The 17,379-nt window shown below is 31.3% G+C and overlaps 2 protein-coding genes across 6 annotated transcripts in view; both read right to left on the bottom strand.

The window, feature by feature from the left end:
* Positions 1 to 7,740, bottom strand: part of LOC123714705 (autophagy-related protein 16) — a 162,111-nt gene extending 154,371 nt beyond the window's left edge. For 2 of the 4 annotated variants that reach the window (XM_045669098.1, XM_045669099.1), the window contains exons 1-7: positions 7,473 to 7,740; positions 7,133 to 7,243; positions 6,636 to 6,798; positions 5,465 to 5,627; positions 2,534 to 2,622; positions 2,073 to 2,126; positions 200 to 350 (exon numbers count right to left, since the gene is read on the bottom strand). In XM_045669098.1, the coding sequence (XP_045525054.1) occupies positions 200 to 350; positions 2,073 to 2,126; positions 2,534 to 2,622; positions 5,465 to 5,627; positions 6,636 to 6,798; positions 7,133 to 7,243; positions 7,473 to 7,566 (825 nt within the window). In that variant the 5' untranslated portion in view covers positions 7,567 to 7,740. Of the gene's footprint in view, positions 1 to 199; positions 351 to 2,072; positions 2,127 to 2,533; positions 2,623 to 5,464; positions 5,628 to 6,635; positions 6,799 to 7,132; positions 7,244 to 7,472 lie in introns of those variants that run through there. The other 2 variants (XM_045669100.1, XM_045669101.1) reach the window with 2 other exon arrangements.
* Positions 7,741 to 8,923: 1,183 nt separating this feature from the next.
* On the bottom strand, positions 8,924 to 12,094 carry LOC123714706. Of its 2 annotated transcripts, XM_045669102.1 has the most exons (7): positions 11,934 to 12,093; positions 11,825 to 11,864; positions 11,557 to 11,631; positions 11,236 to 11,379; positions 9,183 to 9,245; positions 9,054 to 9,104; positions 8,924 to 8,973 (listed from the first exon to the last, which is right to left on the bottom strand). In XM_045669102.1, the coding sequence occupies exons 1-7, from the start codon at positions 11,982 to 11,984 to the stop codon at positions 8,963 to 8,965; spliced, it is 435 nt and encodes a 144-aa protein (XP_045525058.1). In that variant the 5' UTR covers positions 11,985 to 12,093; the 3' UTR covers positions 8,924 to 8,962. The 2 variants fall into 2 exon arrangements, with proteins under 2 accessions (XP_045525058.1, XP_045525060.1); XM_045669104.1 differs by lacking the exon at positions 11,557 to 11,631 and having other exon boundaries at positions 11,934 to 12,094.
* Positions 12,095 to 17,379: the final 5,285 nt, after the last annotated feature.

Genomic DNA, 17,379 nt, shown 5'->3' with positions numbered 1-17,379 from the left:
ACAGGAGGACCCCCTCCAAAATTCGTTACGTAATACTAGAACGCACCCTTATGTATATCTGACGAGATTTAGTGCTAATATTTACCCATACGTCAAAATAATATTGGATTTTGACATACGAGTCATAGTTCACCCTTATTTTTTAAATTCACTCTTAGAACCAACTTCGTATTTCTAGCGATAAAAAGTAAATACTTACAAATCTCAAAGCAACTTTATTCGGTAGAGACGTTGCATAGTACGGCAGAGAATCCATAATTTTATCGTCACTACCTCCAGAACCACTGCTTCGACTCCCACCTTCTCTTGCTGCCTCCTCCAGCTCTTTTTTAACTTTATCACTCTTTTTTCTGGAAAAGAAAATATCTCTTTAATATGTTGAATATAATGAACGGGCATTTGCCAGATCTTTCAAGCATTCGTTGTAAGCTCGTCGCCTCGTTTTCCATTGCATCCCAAAACCAAGTTTTGATTTAAGTTAGATTTCATTCCACATGCGGTATAAACATGCAAAACGCATCTTACTAAATTATGTACAATTTTCTTCACTTACATTAAATTTTTCACTTTCAAAGATATCGAATTGCCTATGTATTCTGTCTCTAGTACTCTGTCTAGTTGAGACCCAATGAAACTATATATTACAGTATCGATACCCGATGATAAATTGATGATATTAATTTAATCCTTAAATAAAATCTTACAAAGTAGCCTCATATGACCGTCTAGAATATATAGAAGGAATTTGAAAGCTCGCACCATGCTGTAAGCTTAAACCTAGTTAGGCGCAGGAGGCTCCGTCTTAACGCTCTATCTCTTGATGTACATAAAATGTATTCATTAGTATCACACGTGAATTGAAACAGGCCTATTACAATTTTCCTACTCAAAAGCGTTGTCTTAAACAAGATTTTAATTGTTATTTTAATTATATATTTTAGCTTTGATTTTAGTTTTTTTTTTCAATTTTCCTTGATCGTACCATATATTTTTCGCAGCTTGTAGAGTAGTGGAGACGTAATAGAACAGAGGCTTTACTCACAGTAAATTATTAAGTTGAAGCCGATTCCAAATATCACTTATTTTACCTTGTTGAAAAATTGAAAAATTAAAAAATCTTGGTGAATGTCACTATAATGCATCATTTAAAGTAATTAAGAGGGTTCGATATATAATGGGATCTTTCTGACCACCTCCGTCTTAGACCATCGTCTCTCAGTTGAGTTTGTTTTAAAAGGGGGTCGCAGTCTGTTGAAAAATAATAAATACAAACTACATACGTACAAAAGATTTAGTACATATTAATATTATTTTACAGTGACGAGGTCGCAAGACTGTTCAACTCTTTGGCTGTTTCGTGGGTTGCGACATAAAAATGGTTGAGAACCGATCTCTTAGACTAACCCCCAATATACGGTAACGTTTTCACAAACACGTAATAGTTGTACTTTATCCAACAAGTTGCAACGTCTATATGTAATAAGCCTGTTTAAAGAATACAATGTTGAGTTAAATGGATCCACGGTATTGGCTGAATGTGTAGTGCAAACAATTTTGATTTAATATCCAAATCACAAAATCATAATTGAAATTTTACATGTTGACATTTCAAGAAAAGATAGATTGTATAAAGAACAAATTTCAAACCAAACATCACAAATGCATAGAAAAAAATCCATAAATTCAGAAATCCGAGTCAGTTTCAGAGTGCAGTTAGGACATATTATGAGTTAGCCAACCGCACACGGAATACGCAACAGGTCTCCAGAGTCCAGAGAAAAAGATATAGTATGTTAAATTTATTTATCAAACTTCGCTTGCTGCATTTAAATCACGTCTTAAACCATGAAAAAGAGCACGAAATTGTGAGATTCAGAAACTAATAAATTTTTGACGCAACACCAGGCGGGTGCTCGTTTCCGAATTACCCAAAATCTCTGAATAATCTCTTTTATCCATTAGGAACCCTTGCGTAAGCCGTATTTGAAAACAGGTGCGGGCTAAACGCAATGGAGAGTTTACGCCACATTACCGTCATACCACCATATCGTCATTCAATATGTCAAACTCACCCGAAACTAACTCTACCAAATGTGTTGATCAAAAACGCAGTAGGGTTGCTTGACCTGTTGAAAAAATTAAAAAAAAAGCAAAACACATAAATCGTAAACTAGGCAGGCGCTATACCGCGTGACACACGCATAACCCTTCATTCGCCAACGGTAAACTAAGCATTTTGAGTATAACGTGTCATAAAATTAAAAATAACTTTTTTAATACTTTTCAAAATTATTTATTTTATCCTCAAGTTTTTATGCACATTTTAACGTAAATCTAAGTTCTTAGCGAGCCGTTGGTAGCTACACTACTCTAGTACATACAAGAACTCTAATAGTGCATCATTTACAATAAAATAGCAGACAAAAATCTACGTGCAAAACTTCGCAGTTTATTTTTCAATTTGTGCTTCAAAATTCATATAAAAACCTAAACTCTATCGTAACTACGTGCAAATAATACCGAAAATACATACTTAAGAAAATGTTCGTTTTCTTCATTCATTTTGTCAGCATCTTTCGCTTTGTACTTTATCAATCTCTCCACTAGCGAACGGTTCTCATCCTGAAAGCACAATAATATTATTTTAAATACACATTTATTACTCCATAAAAACATCACTGACATTTCGATACATTTTGAAGAAAACAGATTTATAACACTATAAACGATTTAAGAAGCAATATATCACGCGAAATGCGATTTTAAGAAATGAAACACTCGTGCGCACACGATGCTAAACTTTGACTGAAACCTATGAAAGATACTAGCGTTAGTATGAATATAAAATAATATTGTATATCTCTATTGTCCGTACATTGATCCTGTATTCAGTATATTATATCCATTCTTTATGTAATGTATGTTAAAAATATATATTATGTAGAATTGCAATCCTTGTGCTAACTTTAATTAATTATATTTTTGCGGTTCCTTACGGTTTAAAAGCCGCCCGTTATTATTACATTATCTTAATTGTACTTTATTTCTTGCAACGAACTGTAAAATGTGTTTTGTTCATAGTGACGTTACGGGGGAAGTTAAACGTCTGCCCAGTGTAGTACTAAAGTTCCAAAATTATTCACATAGAAAGTATTCATATAATAATAGTTACGAAATACCAAACGAACTATTTCCTTCGTTATACGAACATAGCATAGAAAAGTCAGTATGAACTACTAGTTTCATACGCAAATAATCACGCGACTCATAAAACCTACGGGGTTTTAGTTATAGCTATCGTAAATTGCCATACCAAATATATAAATAGATAGATAATGCAGTTTTTTTACATAGAAAAATCTTGATTGAGTAAACAATAATTATGATTAATCGTATTGTAACGAATCATTAAAATTATGCAATATAATTTTAATTAATTGTGATGCTTTTTCTATTATTTTAACAATTTTGTAATACAAACATCTTATAAACGGAAAAAAACTCCGAATTGATTTGGCCCGCTGCCATAATTTCAATGATGCAATAAAAATATGAAGCTCCAGTGAGATAGTTCTTAAGATTTAGTCCATAGTACTCGTAAAGTTGCGTAGAAATGAAAACGCGTGCGCATCACGGAGGTAATGTTTACACTTTATTTATAGGTTTATGTTAGTTTTTAATTATGTAACTTACACTCCTTTCTATGTCAGTGAGCATGCCATAAATATTATCTATTAACTGTTAACATCCATAATTGTATAGACAAATCTATGATCAATCACCTTTCGTATGTAATTTTTCATTTTCGAGAATGATTAAACAAAATATTCCAAATACATAATATCTTTAAAGTACTATAAGATGTTTCTGCCTGACTGCCTTTGTCTACGCATCAAGAAGAACATACTGAACGTTTTTGGGTGTTCTGAAGATTTTTAATTAAAATTATATATATTGTCCACAACAAATATATATACGTATATATCAATTGATGGCAACGAAATAAATAAAGAATGGTTTTGTATTTCATGACATCAAAGCAGATTACTCATTTCAGACATAATTGAAATTAAGATAATTTAGTTATAAAAATGAAATTCATTTTACGATGTTTACGTTAAATTAAACGACTTTCCGACAAATAATTGGCTAACCAAATGTTATTATTAGAAAGAAAATAGCATAAGAACAATGTGCAAAAGCTCTTTCGAATTTTTCGCCATTTTAACGAATTGAATAGTGCTTCAATAGATAGTGATCGGTTTTAGAGAAAGCATTGTTAGGTGGCTATCTCAACCAAATTCGTTGTTTTGCTGATGATGTTTTTTTATTTAATTTTTTTTTCTACTTTACCAAAAGTTTCTGGTAATTTTATTGTGTGCTTATTTTATCTTGAATATGTTTTAATTGAATTTTTTAATTTTTAATTTATTTTTTGAAACACTTATGTTTACTTCCATTTGTCATACATTTTTTTGTAAAATATGCAGTAGATTTAGTACAATGTATGATGTGGTAAACTTTAACAAATAAATAAATGTGCTTTGTATATATATTTTAAATATGTCAGTAAATAAATTATTAATATATTTCTATATTATAATTATTATTAATATTTTCTAATTAATTCTAAATCTAAGTACCATTCATATAGCAAATGCGGTTTTATAGCCTGCATGGTTACAATTGAAATCCAATAAAAACTGTTCCTCAGTGGGTAATAACTAGAAATAGAACATTTCGTTTTGACATAATTCGAAACGTTTGAACTTATTTCCTCAGATGTTAAATATAAAAATAAATCTCTACAATACTCATTGCGTTTACGAATGATTCGCCTCCGCACCTTTATTTTTTGTATAGGTTGTCATAAATTTGGGTCCAGAATGTTTACATTGGAAGATTAAATGGACTGAAAACCTATTTTATTTGTATAAACATTGAAGTCTGACAGTTCTGTTTACTATCATTCTTCATTAGTAAGCAAAATACGGAAATATACATATGCCGTTTAACATATTAATGTATGTATTAAGATACTTAAACCATTAATAAATAAAGAACTTGAATATCTCTGCCTATATATAATAAAAATTGTTATGTAGAAGTTGTCAAGACTTCACAAAAAACGACTACTTACTTAATATATTTTCCTCAGTTTACACTAAATAAATTTCTGAACGCACGCAGAAATTTGAATTAATTACTGACACCATTCTACATTTTAAAATTTATAATTCGCCATTATCCGATATATATATATTGTTTAGACAGTTGATGAAAGACCAATGAAAATTTTGTATTGGATTTTTTTTGTATGTTTTAGACAATGTTTTTATTGTTATTCTGCTATCTGGGTCGGAGACAAATAGAGCAAAACAAAACCCATGAAAATCGGTGCGGTGCCCGAGTCATAAGTGTTTGAAAATCCCAACTTTGTTTTATAAATTAATATGAGAATTACCTGAGCTTTCCGTAACTTGTCTTCAATAGCTGCAAATGCTATTTGTAGTGCTTGGTGTTCATCTCTTAAGACTTGATTAAGTCCTTGTAACTCGGTCATATTATTTTCATACATCTGAATTTCAGCCCGAAGTGATGCAATAAGAGCTGTGTTTTCTGAAATTCTAAATATTTGTCATATTATTGTTGAAGAAACTGTTTGTTTTAATGTCTGTTATTGAAATTTTAATGATAGTAGTTATAAAATATATTATTCATTCTTATTGAAATCACTTTTAGTTTAGTGGAAATTTTATTTGTATAAAATTATTTACAGTAATTGTCTTAGGTTGTGATAACTACATTTTATGGAACCTAACCTAACCTAAGACATGAACAAGGTATGTCACTTTTGTTTTTCATGTGTCATCATATTTTGATTTACTTTTGTATGTGCAATATAAAAGAATTTGGGTTTGTGATTCTTGAACCTTAAGATTAACTTTTAGTTTTTAATTTAGATTTAAGTTATTTTATTTGTTTGGTATTATGCAGCAAAGTTTTAATAAATAATAATAATTGGCTTTAAACTATATATAAGTAGTCAGTAAATAAATATATGATCATGATTGTCAAATGTATAATGATTCAGTATTGTATTGTTTAACGCCAATATTTAATATAAACTGTTCAGTAAATATACGCTCATTATCAACATCTATTAATGAATAACAGTAAATATGATAACAAATATCACTATATAATTACAAAAACTAGATGGGAGAATTAGTGTCAAGATATTGTAATTAGTATGAAACATATTAACTTTGCACTAAATCTCCACTCGGAATTTTACCCTTACATGATTATATAAAAATCCAATACACAAGCTTCATACATATTTATTCTTAGAATAAATTAATTTCATCACCTATAACTATATAAATGTCATTCATGGGATTGAGACTGAAACAGTTGACAACATTTGTTTGTTTAAAGGAGTAGAACTCATTTTAATGGATACACAATAAAAGTTCATGCAATTTATTTTTATTATTTCGGGTTTTATTAGTATATTACAGACCAACATCTGTATGTTGTTAAAAAGAAAATAATTTCAAGTTAACTTTCTCTAAAAAAGAAAGTAAGATGAAAACTCAATATTTAAAAAAGATATAATTACAAATACATACATGATATCCTTCGCTTGTAAGTTCTTCTCTAAATCATGGACTTTAGCATTCAAGTTTATTATTTGTTGAGAACTCTCGCCCCTTCTCCTGTGTAATGATGTCAACTCTTCTTGCTGGCTTAATATTTTTTGTTCTAGGGCTTGAATCTTTTCATTAACGGCACCTGTAAAAGAGTTAAATTTAATTAAATATATTGGCTACCATAACTTATAATGTCATATAAGTGGTTGCCTGAAAGAGATTGCTTGAAAGAACTAAGGCCGCCAGTTGCCATCTTTTTGATTTAATTATGTTCAATTTCTTTGTATATTGTAATGTAACAAAGTATTAATAAATAATAAATAATGTATCAAAGTGGTTTTAAGATCCTTTCATTAATTAAGAAGTTTATAATATAATTATATAACTAATTTTGCCTACTAATCTTACTATTTCTTCAATTTCTCTGCTTGCGCTTATTTTATCTATTTGATGATATAAAGTTCAAGACTACCAACCTCCTCCAGAAGAAACACTTTCTGTGTTAGAAAATCTTATTCTCTCATTGACTAAAGTCAGCTGTAGATTTTCATTTTTAAGTGTGTTTACATTATCAAATAACCTGCTTTCTGAAAAAATATGCAATATTATTTGTGGATAATTAATTTTTATCTGGGAACTGTACCCTTAAGAAACCAGGAAACCATCCAATCTAATCGAAGATCTATAGACAAGCCTATATAAACAGAGTGTGTTGACTTTAATCCTTTGTTATGTATTTTATAACATTTTAATCATCATTATTAAGGTATGGTAAACAAGTAGTTGTTTAGAAAGGTTATGTTAATATGTACTTACGAAATGTAAATATATCCTGAAACGCAAAAGTTTCCCTTTTGTTTCGACCTCGTAGCTGATTTATTATATTATTTCTCCACTCGCCACCTTCCATTTTTCAAAACTTTAGAATTATGGGTGCAGTTTTAAAGTATTCTAAGTAATATGTAAAACACACACAGTAACTTTATTATTACATAGGATTAGGAGTTTGAATCGAGGACATCTTAAGCAGGCGAAAGTACAATTAGTATGCATTAAATTAAAATTAATTCAAAAATTAATCAGTTCCCTTGTAGGTACGTAAATAAAGTTTAAATATGATTGACAACTGTTATGACTTATTAGTGTTTTGAAATCCTGATGTTTGTTGTGTTTTGACATTTGACACTGACAATTGACTTATATTTTGAGTACTTACGAATTGTACATGATTAGTAAAATAAAAAGTAGCATAGAAACCGAGGTAAAATACCAAATAGATGGAGATTGGTGCTATATATTCTAACGCCATTTTAATATGTAAAAAGGTGATACACTAATGCTTACTTTGTTTCACTGTATTTTAATTTACGTAGGTTGCCGGGATTGCAGCGTCATCTGTCGACAGTTTTTTATCGATACTACAAACAATTGGTACAACTGGCAACCTTATGGCAGGCAATCTTTCTAGGTAACCCAAATTTAAAGCAATAATAAAAGTAGAATTGTAAAGTAATACAAAAATTTGAAGCATATATTATAATACCAATTAGGTACAAATATTATTAATACAATGAATAACTATGTCTTGGTAATATGTTTCAGGGAATAAAACAGCTTATTAAGAGAGTGAAAATCTGGTATCTTAAACGTTTTTCATATTATGATTTAGTTTAAAGTACAGTAAAGTTAAATTAGTAGGCACCCATATTACTTAAGTATTAATAATGCCTCCTACAATGTAGTATTATTATTTTACAAGAGTAAGACTAATATTATTACAAGATTTAGCAGGTATAATCTCATTACCAGCAGTAAAAGAGCAATTAAAAGCTTATATGACGATATAATCGTTTGATTATATGTATTTTTAATTTCTTTCCATACGATACAAGGCAAATGCGGAACAAAAAAAATTTCGTCGCCTTTCAACTATTCTTCATCAGGTCATAATAATAATTACAGGGATTTTCAAATTTAACAACGCTGCGGTTGCATTTATTCGTCGCTCACTCTACGCTTGTTCATTGAAGAGATTAACTTTTCGGATTCTACTGCTATTTAATCTTGTTAATCCTACAAGATCTCCTCATGTTACGCTTCGGGAGTTGATCTCAAAAAAATTGCAACTCAACAAATCGGGGTAGCATTCCCTAGTTTTGAGACCTTTATGGTATCCAATAATGTGTTCTGGTTTTTGGGATTCTTTATTAAAGCTGTTTATGTTCAATAAAGGTCAGGTCGAAACGAATTTCAATAAAAGACGAGAATTATGTATATTATTTATTAATTCAGAAACTCTTGGCAGATTACCGCGCTTCTGAAACAAACGAAGCAACCATGAGCACTTTCTAAATACGATTTAAGTCTTAATAATATCTTAATAAACTGAAATTGTACCAGCTGAATCCGTATCGGACGACTTTCCTCGATTATGAAGCCTAGGATTTGCTGAAATAAATGTGGTTTATTAGTATAAGTAACGTAATTTAATGTAACGTGAGAATAGTTTGGAATATTTTTTCTTACGTTCAGGCTCAAATTCATCAGGATTGATGCCCTTAGTGCTTCTCAGTGCTCTGTCATCTGACTCTGCAATTTGAAGACTATAAAGCTATTATGAAGTAACATTTAATACAACTTTAATATGTGATGAATCTATTAATTTATACATTTATATACAATAAATCTTTAAGTGTTACTAAAGTCAAATATATTTTATGTGTCTGTCACTTGTTCACTAATAATACAAAGATTAAAGATTTAATTATTTTGAATAGGTTTTGAATAGCTCCTTAACGGATTAGAATACTTCTCTCACCATTAAAATCCTGCAATATTCCTGATAAACATAGGCTATAGCGTTTTTAAAAAGTTTAGAAAACACATAAAAACTTCGACGTAATCCAAACTGTGAAAAAATACCAATAAGAATCTCTATATCGCGTACGCTGCTGAAACCATTGACAATCGAGCAAAGTGATGTACTACAGTTTTATATTAAACATCTACGTAATAGTCCGAGATACCATATATTTATTAAACATTTAATGAAATTCAGCCGTGCGATGCATGAACGCTAGTAATCTACATGAGAATACCTAGTCTAGCCATTAATTAATACTGAAACAAAGTAAAAACATTTTTTTTCTATTGCAAATATCATATTTTACTTTTATAGAAATTTAACGAATACATCGTTTAATACATAAATATAAAAAAAATAATAAAATATAAAAAGTTTCTTCGAAGTGGTCTCCTTTGGCTATACATTCTTTTAAACGTTAAACGCCAGATATCAATAGAAGCATGAAGTCTTTCCATGGGAAAATCCTTCACTGCTAATCTTACGAATTGTGTTAAGGACTCCAAATTATCATGGCATTTAGAGTAAGCCCTGCTAAAACTGATCATAAATCATAATCCAGCGGTTTAAGATCAGGGACTAGACGATGGCCAGTCTTCAGCTCTGATGAAGTCCGAAACTTTCGTTTCCAACCGTACCAATAACCAAATACTGCGTAGACCGACCTTTACGACCCGGCGCCGAGTCTTGCTGGAAGGACCATTCTTGGTTATTGAACATGGTGTTATTAAGGAGCTTCACTACCTTCTCAAGAATGTTATTTTGATACACTTATGCCGATATTTTGACCTTTTTAATAAAATAATGGCTGATTCACTCCTTCATAGCTAATACCCGACCAAACCATTATTGGATAGTACCCACGTTGCACTTTGTCGACTAATTGAAAAGTTACCCTTGAGCTTTGAGCATAAATACGGTCATATTCTTTGTTAAAATGTTGCTGATTTGTAAAAAAACCTCATCCGTCAAGATTTTTTTTCTGTGGGAGGTCACAGAAAAATTGTGCGTAATTGCGTACCGCTTCAGTAGTTCTTTCGAATTTACCACCCTATTCTTTTTGAAAATATCAGTTAAGAAATGACTAGTACGTCTCTTATAAGCTACAAGTTTTAGTCATCTTTTAAATCGCGACATGGTTCTAGGGGTTATCTTCATCTCCCGAGATAAAATCTTTTGCTTTCAGACAGGATTACTTCGAATTCTTTCCCTTACTGCTTTGAGCACCTTTTTGGTACGAACACTACGTGGACGGCCAGATCTTTTTCTGTCGTAAACAGAGGTGTCTCGTTGTACCTATTAATAGCCCGGACCCAGGTACACAAACATTTTACTAATACCAAGCGTATGGAGATTTTTAAAAATAGTATTTGGCTGCATACCTTCTTTGTGTAATGCAATCACAGGGATTCGGTTCTCTTTATCACCACACTCCATTTTAATATCGCACAATATTGTACAATGTATTGGCGCCAAAATGAAAAAAACCAAACAAAAGAACAATGATATAAATGATAGATTCTAAATTCAAACGTAATATTTTGTTATTTTCAATTGTAACAGTATTTATAGCTAGACTAAGTATATACCTAGGATTTAATTATATCAATTTCATGTTTAACGTTGCGTTAGTGGCTAAGCGTTTAAAAGGAGCTACGACCTTAGGGCCTTCGAACATATAATTGAAGATGATCTATACCTATACTATACTTGTACCTGAACTTTGAGCCACATCAACTTCGGAATCCTTGTCTTCCTTTTCAACTTCTTTATTTTCTTCAGTCTCCGAGGATGAACCATCAGCTCTTATTGAAATTATAGATTTATCTGCTCTTCTCCCAAATTTTCTTAAATTAAAATCTGTGTGAAAATTTACGAATGAAATACTTAGAATGTTCTTACATTCGTCGTCCAAAAAAAATTAAAGTACAAACGTTTTTCGATACGACGATTCTCGCATCTTCATAATCATCTTATAAACGCAGCTGAAGTCGCTTCATGGGGTAATAAAAAATTTAAAAAGAAAGAAAATGGTACCTTCAAAATCACGTATCCGTACTGAGGGACTGCCATCAGCCTTTGGAATAAGGTCAAATCCTATTTTAAGATTAACTGAAAATAGGAAATTTGGATGTGACGACGTTTAATGATATTCTTTTTAAAGAAATTATAATTTTTTTAATAGCTAATTTTCCAGGAACCTTTTTTACTGATTTACCTACCTAATTTAAGAATATAAGAATAAATAGCATAGGAACTGAAAAACAAACAAGTGATATTTTCAAAAAACAAAAGAGGTACTAACTTTTGTGATCTTCAAATGCTTCAGCAAATGCACTGATGATCTAAAATGTGTTTGTTATTATACGAAGAGTTTGCATTTAAACAATTGCAATATTATCTAATAAACTCACCATCATAATAAGGAGCATTTTAAAAATAATTTTCTGTTTTTCGAAATGCATATTTGCAAATAAGTAACCGCCTTAACTAAATTTTTAAAAGAAAATAATCTATGCGGTATGATTTTAATTTAGAGCAATAACTTTTTTATCGTTGTAATCGTTAACACAAACGTACATAACTAGACTGTGTCAACATTCATACAAGCAATCTTTTTTCTTTCGTTTAATTCTAATATTTGTTATTTTCAAAAAATATTTAGTCTAATACTACAAGGACTAGACTCATTACGTAACTCGATTCAACATTTTACACTTTATTATGTACTTATTAGCAACGTAGTTGTATGTTCCTACATAGCTCATTGCATTAGATGTACAAAAATACTAATCGTTTCTTCGATTTACAAAAATCCATGTGAAGAGTTGCGAGATAAAGCCGAGATTCTGAAATTGCGGTTTAACGACTGAGAGGTTGCAAGAGGTACAAGGTACGTGCCTCAGAGGGATTTATGTCGGGTTCCCTGAAAAATAAATGTTTAAACAGTTTCTTATATTTTTCCAGGTTTGCACTGCATCCGTTTGGATCCTATAGCCTTATTAAAATGTAGTAAAAGTCGTATGGTCGGTCTTGTGAGGTTATTCAAACTCAAATCATCTAAATGCGAAATAATGTAAATCAAAGAACCACTACTATTTTAAAGATTATTTAAACGACTTTAAACTACTTAATTAAATGATAACATATATCTAGATAGGCAAAGCTTTCAATAATAATTGTAGCTGTGGTCGTAGGATTGCAAAAATGTGCTTTAGTTGAGGAAACATTTCCTAAACGGTGTATTTTTATTGCGACTTATGTGGCTAACAGAAGTCGCTAATATGGTAATGCACGCATGGAACATGGAACAAAGTTCTGTCGTGTTTCCGGTATATGTACATACTAAATTTACGTATGTACTTACTTACTAAACTAAACTTACTCTTTACTTAACACATAAAACGTGGACAAAATGCGGTATCTTCAATGTTAATCTCCGCATCAGTTTATTTGTCTCTTCGTTCGACCAAAATAAGGGCTCCTCAAACAGTTTAACGACTGACTGGCAGGTCCGAAGTTTCTAGTGGCTAATACCGAAAAATTGTATAGCACCATAGCGGTCGGATTAACTATGGCTAATTTATCGTTGAAGACAACTAATTATTTATTAATTCACACTTCGTTACCATATACAAAAATATACATATAAAAAATCAGATTACATGAGGAATTAGGCAACAACGGGCGGCCTTACCGCTAACAAGCGGTTTACAATAGTGAATAAAAATAACTTCAAATTTGATATGTTCAGAGGATAAGTTATTGTTATAAGAAGTTACTCTTTTTTAAACAACACTAAAAAGATTGAGTGTTGTTTGGTTTTTGGAAAATATTACATTATTCTAGACTCCAGAAGTAACTCTAATTGAATATTTCTTAATTTTATTATATATATAAACAATTAAAGCATTAAAACTAAAATACTATAAGTCATAAAGTATGATAAAATAGGTCCATTTTGTATACTATCTTAAATTGAATTAAATTTTTCTCATTAATATAAATCATCTTTATATATACCTGATGCATTTGACATGATCCAAGATTTTGGATCTACATTTTTAATCATTTGACGCAGTTTTAATAAACTAAGAAACTTATTACACCAAGAAAAATATAAGCTATCTCTTCTTTATAGTTATGCATAATACATCATGCCCACTTGCCTCAATAAAAATATATGTGTCTGATAAAGAATTTCCACCTGTAAGTTTACTAAAAAAGCAAGAAAAATTTGATCCTACCCCATAATACATAAAAGAAGACTTCCCTCCAGATGTTCTCAATAAACGAAAACAATTACAAATTGAAGTTAGCAAAGAAAGAGAACAAGGGAGATTGGCGATCCTTAAATATTATGACAAAATAGTATGGTTGAACAACCGAAACAAACAAATTTTCAAACCAAGGTTTTAAAATTTGTTTCCAATGGATAAAAATAAGAGAACTCCATCAAAATCCCCCGAATCAACCAGAACCCGTCGAGAACCAACCATAAAAGAAATAAGACTGTTAACGAGCACGCGAGGAAGTTACAGCAAAAAAATATAAGTCCAGAAAATTGCTTAGCTAAACCAACTACTCCACATTGCCCTCCAAATGCCACCGCAACTCAATCCCATTTGACACAAGTAATATAATACAATAACAATTACCAGCGCCCCCTCCACCTCTCCCACCACGGCCAGTCCCCGCGGGAGAGCCAGACCACAACCCTCCACTCCATTCTCTATTTATCTGCACGTACAATGCAAGATCACTTCTTTCAAATGAGAGACTTATTGAGTTTAAAGAAGCTATTTCAAAAATAAAGTATGATATCATCGGGCTTTCTGAGATTCGAAGAATAGGATATAATATATTGGAAAACCAAGAGCATATTTTTTTGTCACTACGGCCAAACAATAAGGAAAACCAAAAACCATATTTTGATAGTTTTATAGCAATCATCAGTCAGAATCAATCAATCAGAATGAGTATGTGTCCTAAATTTAGTCTTTGTTGACGCACATATTTCAATTATTTAAGCATATTCTCCTACTAGCGTCACCAATGATACAGGGATGTCGTTGTTTTACGACCAACTCCAACACGCTATTGATCAAAACAACAAAATCTTTTATTGTGATGGGAGACTTAAATGCAGCAAAAAAATTAAGAACGCATTTTAGGTATTATTGTTATCTCAAAACAGAGAGAGAGATGGAGCCAATTAGTCCTCCAAATCCTCCAATCGCTTGAACGGTGAAGAAAAACATCGTGAGGCCTATACTCAATAAGAGGTCCTTGAAAAAAAAATGTATATGTATAATGTGTGTGTATATTTTGTAAACTTTTCAAGGAGTAAATGAGGCTTCATTATTAGTTATTATTATTACTGTTGTTATAGTATGGGCTTGAGTAATGAAATTACAGCCTATTAAAAATGTATTTTTTTCTTAATATAAGAGCTTATATTGTTACATCGAAGTATACAGGAAATGGTATTATTTTTTAGTCATAAATGACAACATTATGTCACGCGAGTACAGCGCTGCATCTGGGGGACTTCTTTCATAAAAAGGACTATACCAAAAGTATGACATCACTTCGTTTTCGTTGGTACTATATTTTTTATAGCTCAGTGTATTCAATAAAATTGAATACTTTTTGGCACAGTACATTCGTCTAGAGTAAGTGGGTCACACTTCTCTAAAATAATTATTTAAATTGAGATTTTGTCTCAAGACCTAATCTCCAGTATAGACAAAAATATTACAATGTAAGGGTAAGGGTTCAGAAACAAGACTTACCACAAATTAACAGTCCTGTATGTCCCGTATATTGACATACGGACTGAGCGCAAAGTCTTTTTCTCAATCCTTTTCTTATACAATTAAAATATTTATTTTTAGCATTTAAAGAATAGCCACATAATAACCTCCTTTTAAATTTTTTAAACGACACTGAAACTGTGTGTGTGACTGTGTCTTTTATTTATAGAGAGATGTCGTTAAATGGATTGAAGAAAAACGTATAGATAATCCATGACTACATACACTACTGTTAAGGAATCTTAACTAAGCTCCCAGTCCTCTATAGTCTTCGATCTTTGATAACAAAATACTATTATCTGTGTAACGAAGATATGAATGCAAATTGTTGGCCGTTTAAATTTCATGTTTAATAAATCAGTTTATATCATTGATTCTCGTCGCATTTGGAAGTAATAATTTAAATACTTCGAATATTTCCGGAACGAGAAAGAATATGGATTACCTTCGACAAGGGTTTATTTTATAATCTTTTTCATTATTTTATAGAACTTAGCGCAATGAAAAATGAACGTTACGCCACCTTTGAATTCGCGGAGTGCTTTGATCAACTTTAATTAGGAAAGCTTTTCCAGATTTCTCGCTTCTAAATTGGGTAAAAACTCCGCAACGTAATGTTGAAAAATATTATCTCTGTGATGTTTTTAACGTTAATTTAATTGTTTCAGGAACAGCTCCCGTACGGTGTAACAGCCAATAGCGATAGCGATTCCGACTTCATTGATGAGTCTTTGCATCACGCAATTCTAAAAATGGGACATCAGCGCGGCCTTACAGAGTCGGGAAGAATACCGCTAAAATCATTGGAACTTACGGAGTGCCGGGGAAGGGGTGTTACCACCGACCAAACAATAGGTTAGGAAGTTCGTTGCTGGCCTCTGAGGATGAGATATTACGTTCTTTTGAGGTTGCCTAAGTTGTAACTATCGAAAATACTTGACCGAGAACCTTATTCTGAAATGAACATACTATGTTATTACTATTTAATTATGCTTTAGATATTTCACTAAACAGTTTACATATACTAAAACACAGTTCAACAAGGAATGTTGTTTCCTTTTATTTCTATATATTTGTAATATTTATTCCTATATCTAGGGGGTATTAATGGAATCCACTCATGTATACGAGCACGTTGCAGCCATATCTGTCTCTGACAGGAATTGTAAGCGTTTCCATTATTTTTTAACTTTTACTATGCGCGTTATCATCAATACACGTCTATACAAATATATCTGAGCAATGTAGGCTAAAAGTTCTACCCTCAACAAAAATATTCTGAACTATTTTTCCTATCTTCAGTGCTTATTTATTGGAATAGACTGGCAGGACCAGTGATTAGTGAGATTATTTCATTATGAAGTCTTATGTCCATTTTCTAATTCATATCTCAAGTCATAATCCTGTCTTGAGCGCTTTTAAATATGTCAAACTGCATACAAAATATAGATTTAAGTTTGATAGAAGAATTTTTGGTCCTTTAAAGGTTCATAGTCCATGCAATCATACGATATTGTATTGCGTTAGCTATAGTCTACGCTACGCTAAGTTACTTCTTCAGATTTGTCTAGTTTCTGCATTGTACGGTCTTCGAAATACTCTAACGATATATGTAATACATGTTCGGATTTCATCAAACATATCAATTAAGATACCACTGCGCTGCGTAGTAGCAAAATAACTACAGAAAATGAGAAACATCCTAAAATCAAAGACTGAAACGGGCAAACTTGTACAACCAGCAAAATTTGTTTCAAAAACAGTTTCCTTTACGGAGATTTATAGCCCCAAAAGTCTACCCTCAACACAGCAAAATGAGACACCTAACTCACTCACATCAAATGATGACAATGCCTTAATGACTTATTTAATAAACTAGAAAGCGGCACCAAACGATAAGCAATGATGTCTTAAAAATAATAGCATGCTTTTAAAACAACAAAAAGAACTCCATATAATTCTAAAATATGAAAGCATTGACATCTGCTTGGTATCTGAAACACATTTTATCAAAGTAATAAATCTAGGGGGGAAGTACAGTTAT

This window comes from Pieris brassicae, chromosome 9 (assembly GCF_905147105.1).
Source record: "Pieris brassicae chromosome 9, ilPieBrab1.1, whole genome shotgun sequence".
Taxonomy (NCBI): Eukaryota; Metazoa; Arthropoda; class Insecta; order Lepidoptera; family Pieridae; genus Pieris; species Pieris brassicae.
Note: the sequence above shows the minus strand (reverse complement) of the source record. Positions and strands in the feature narration are given on the sequence as shown.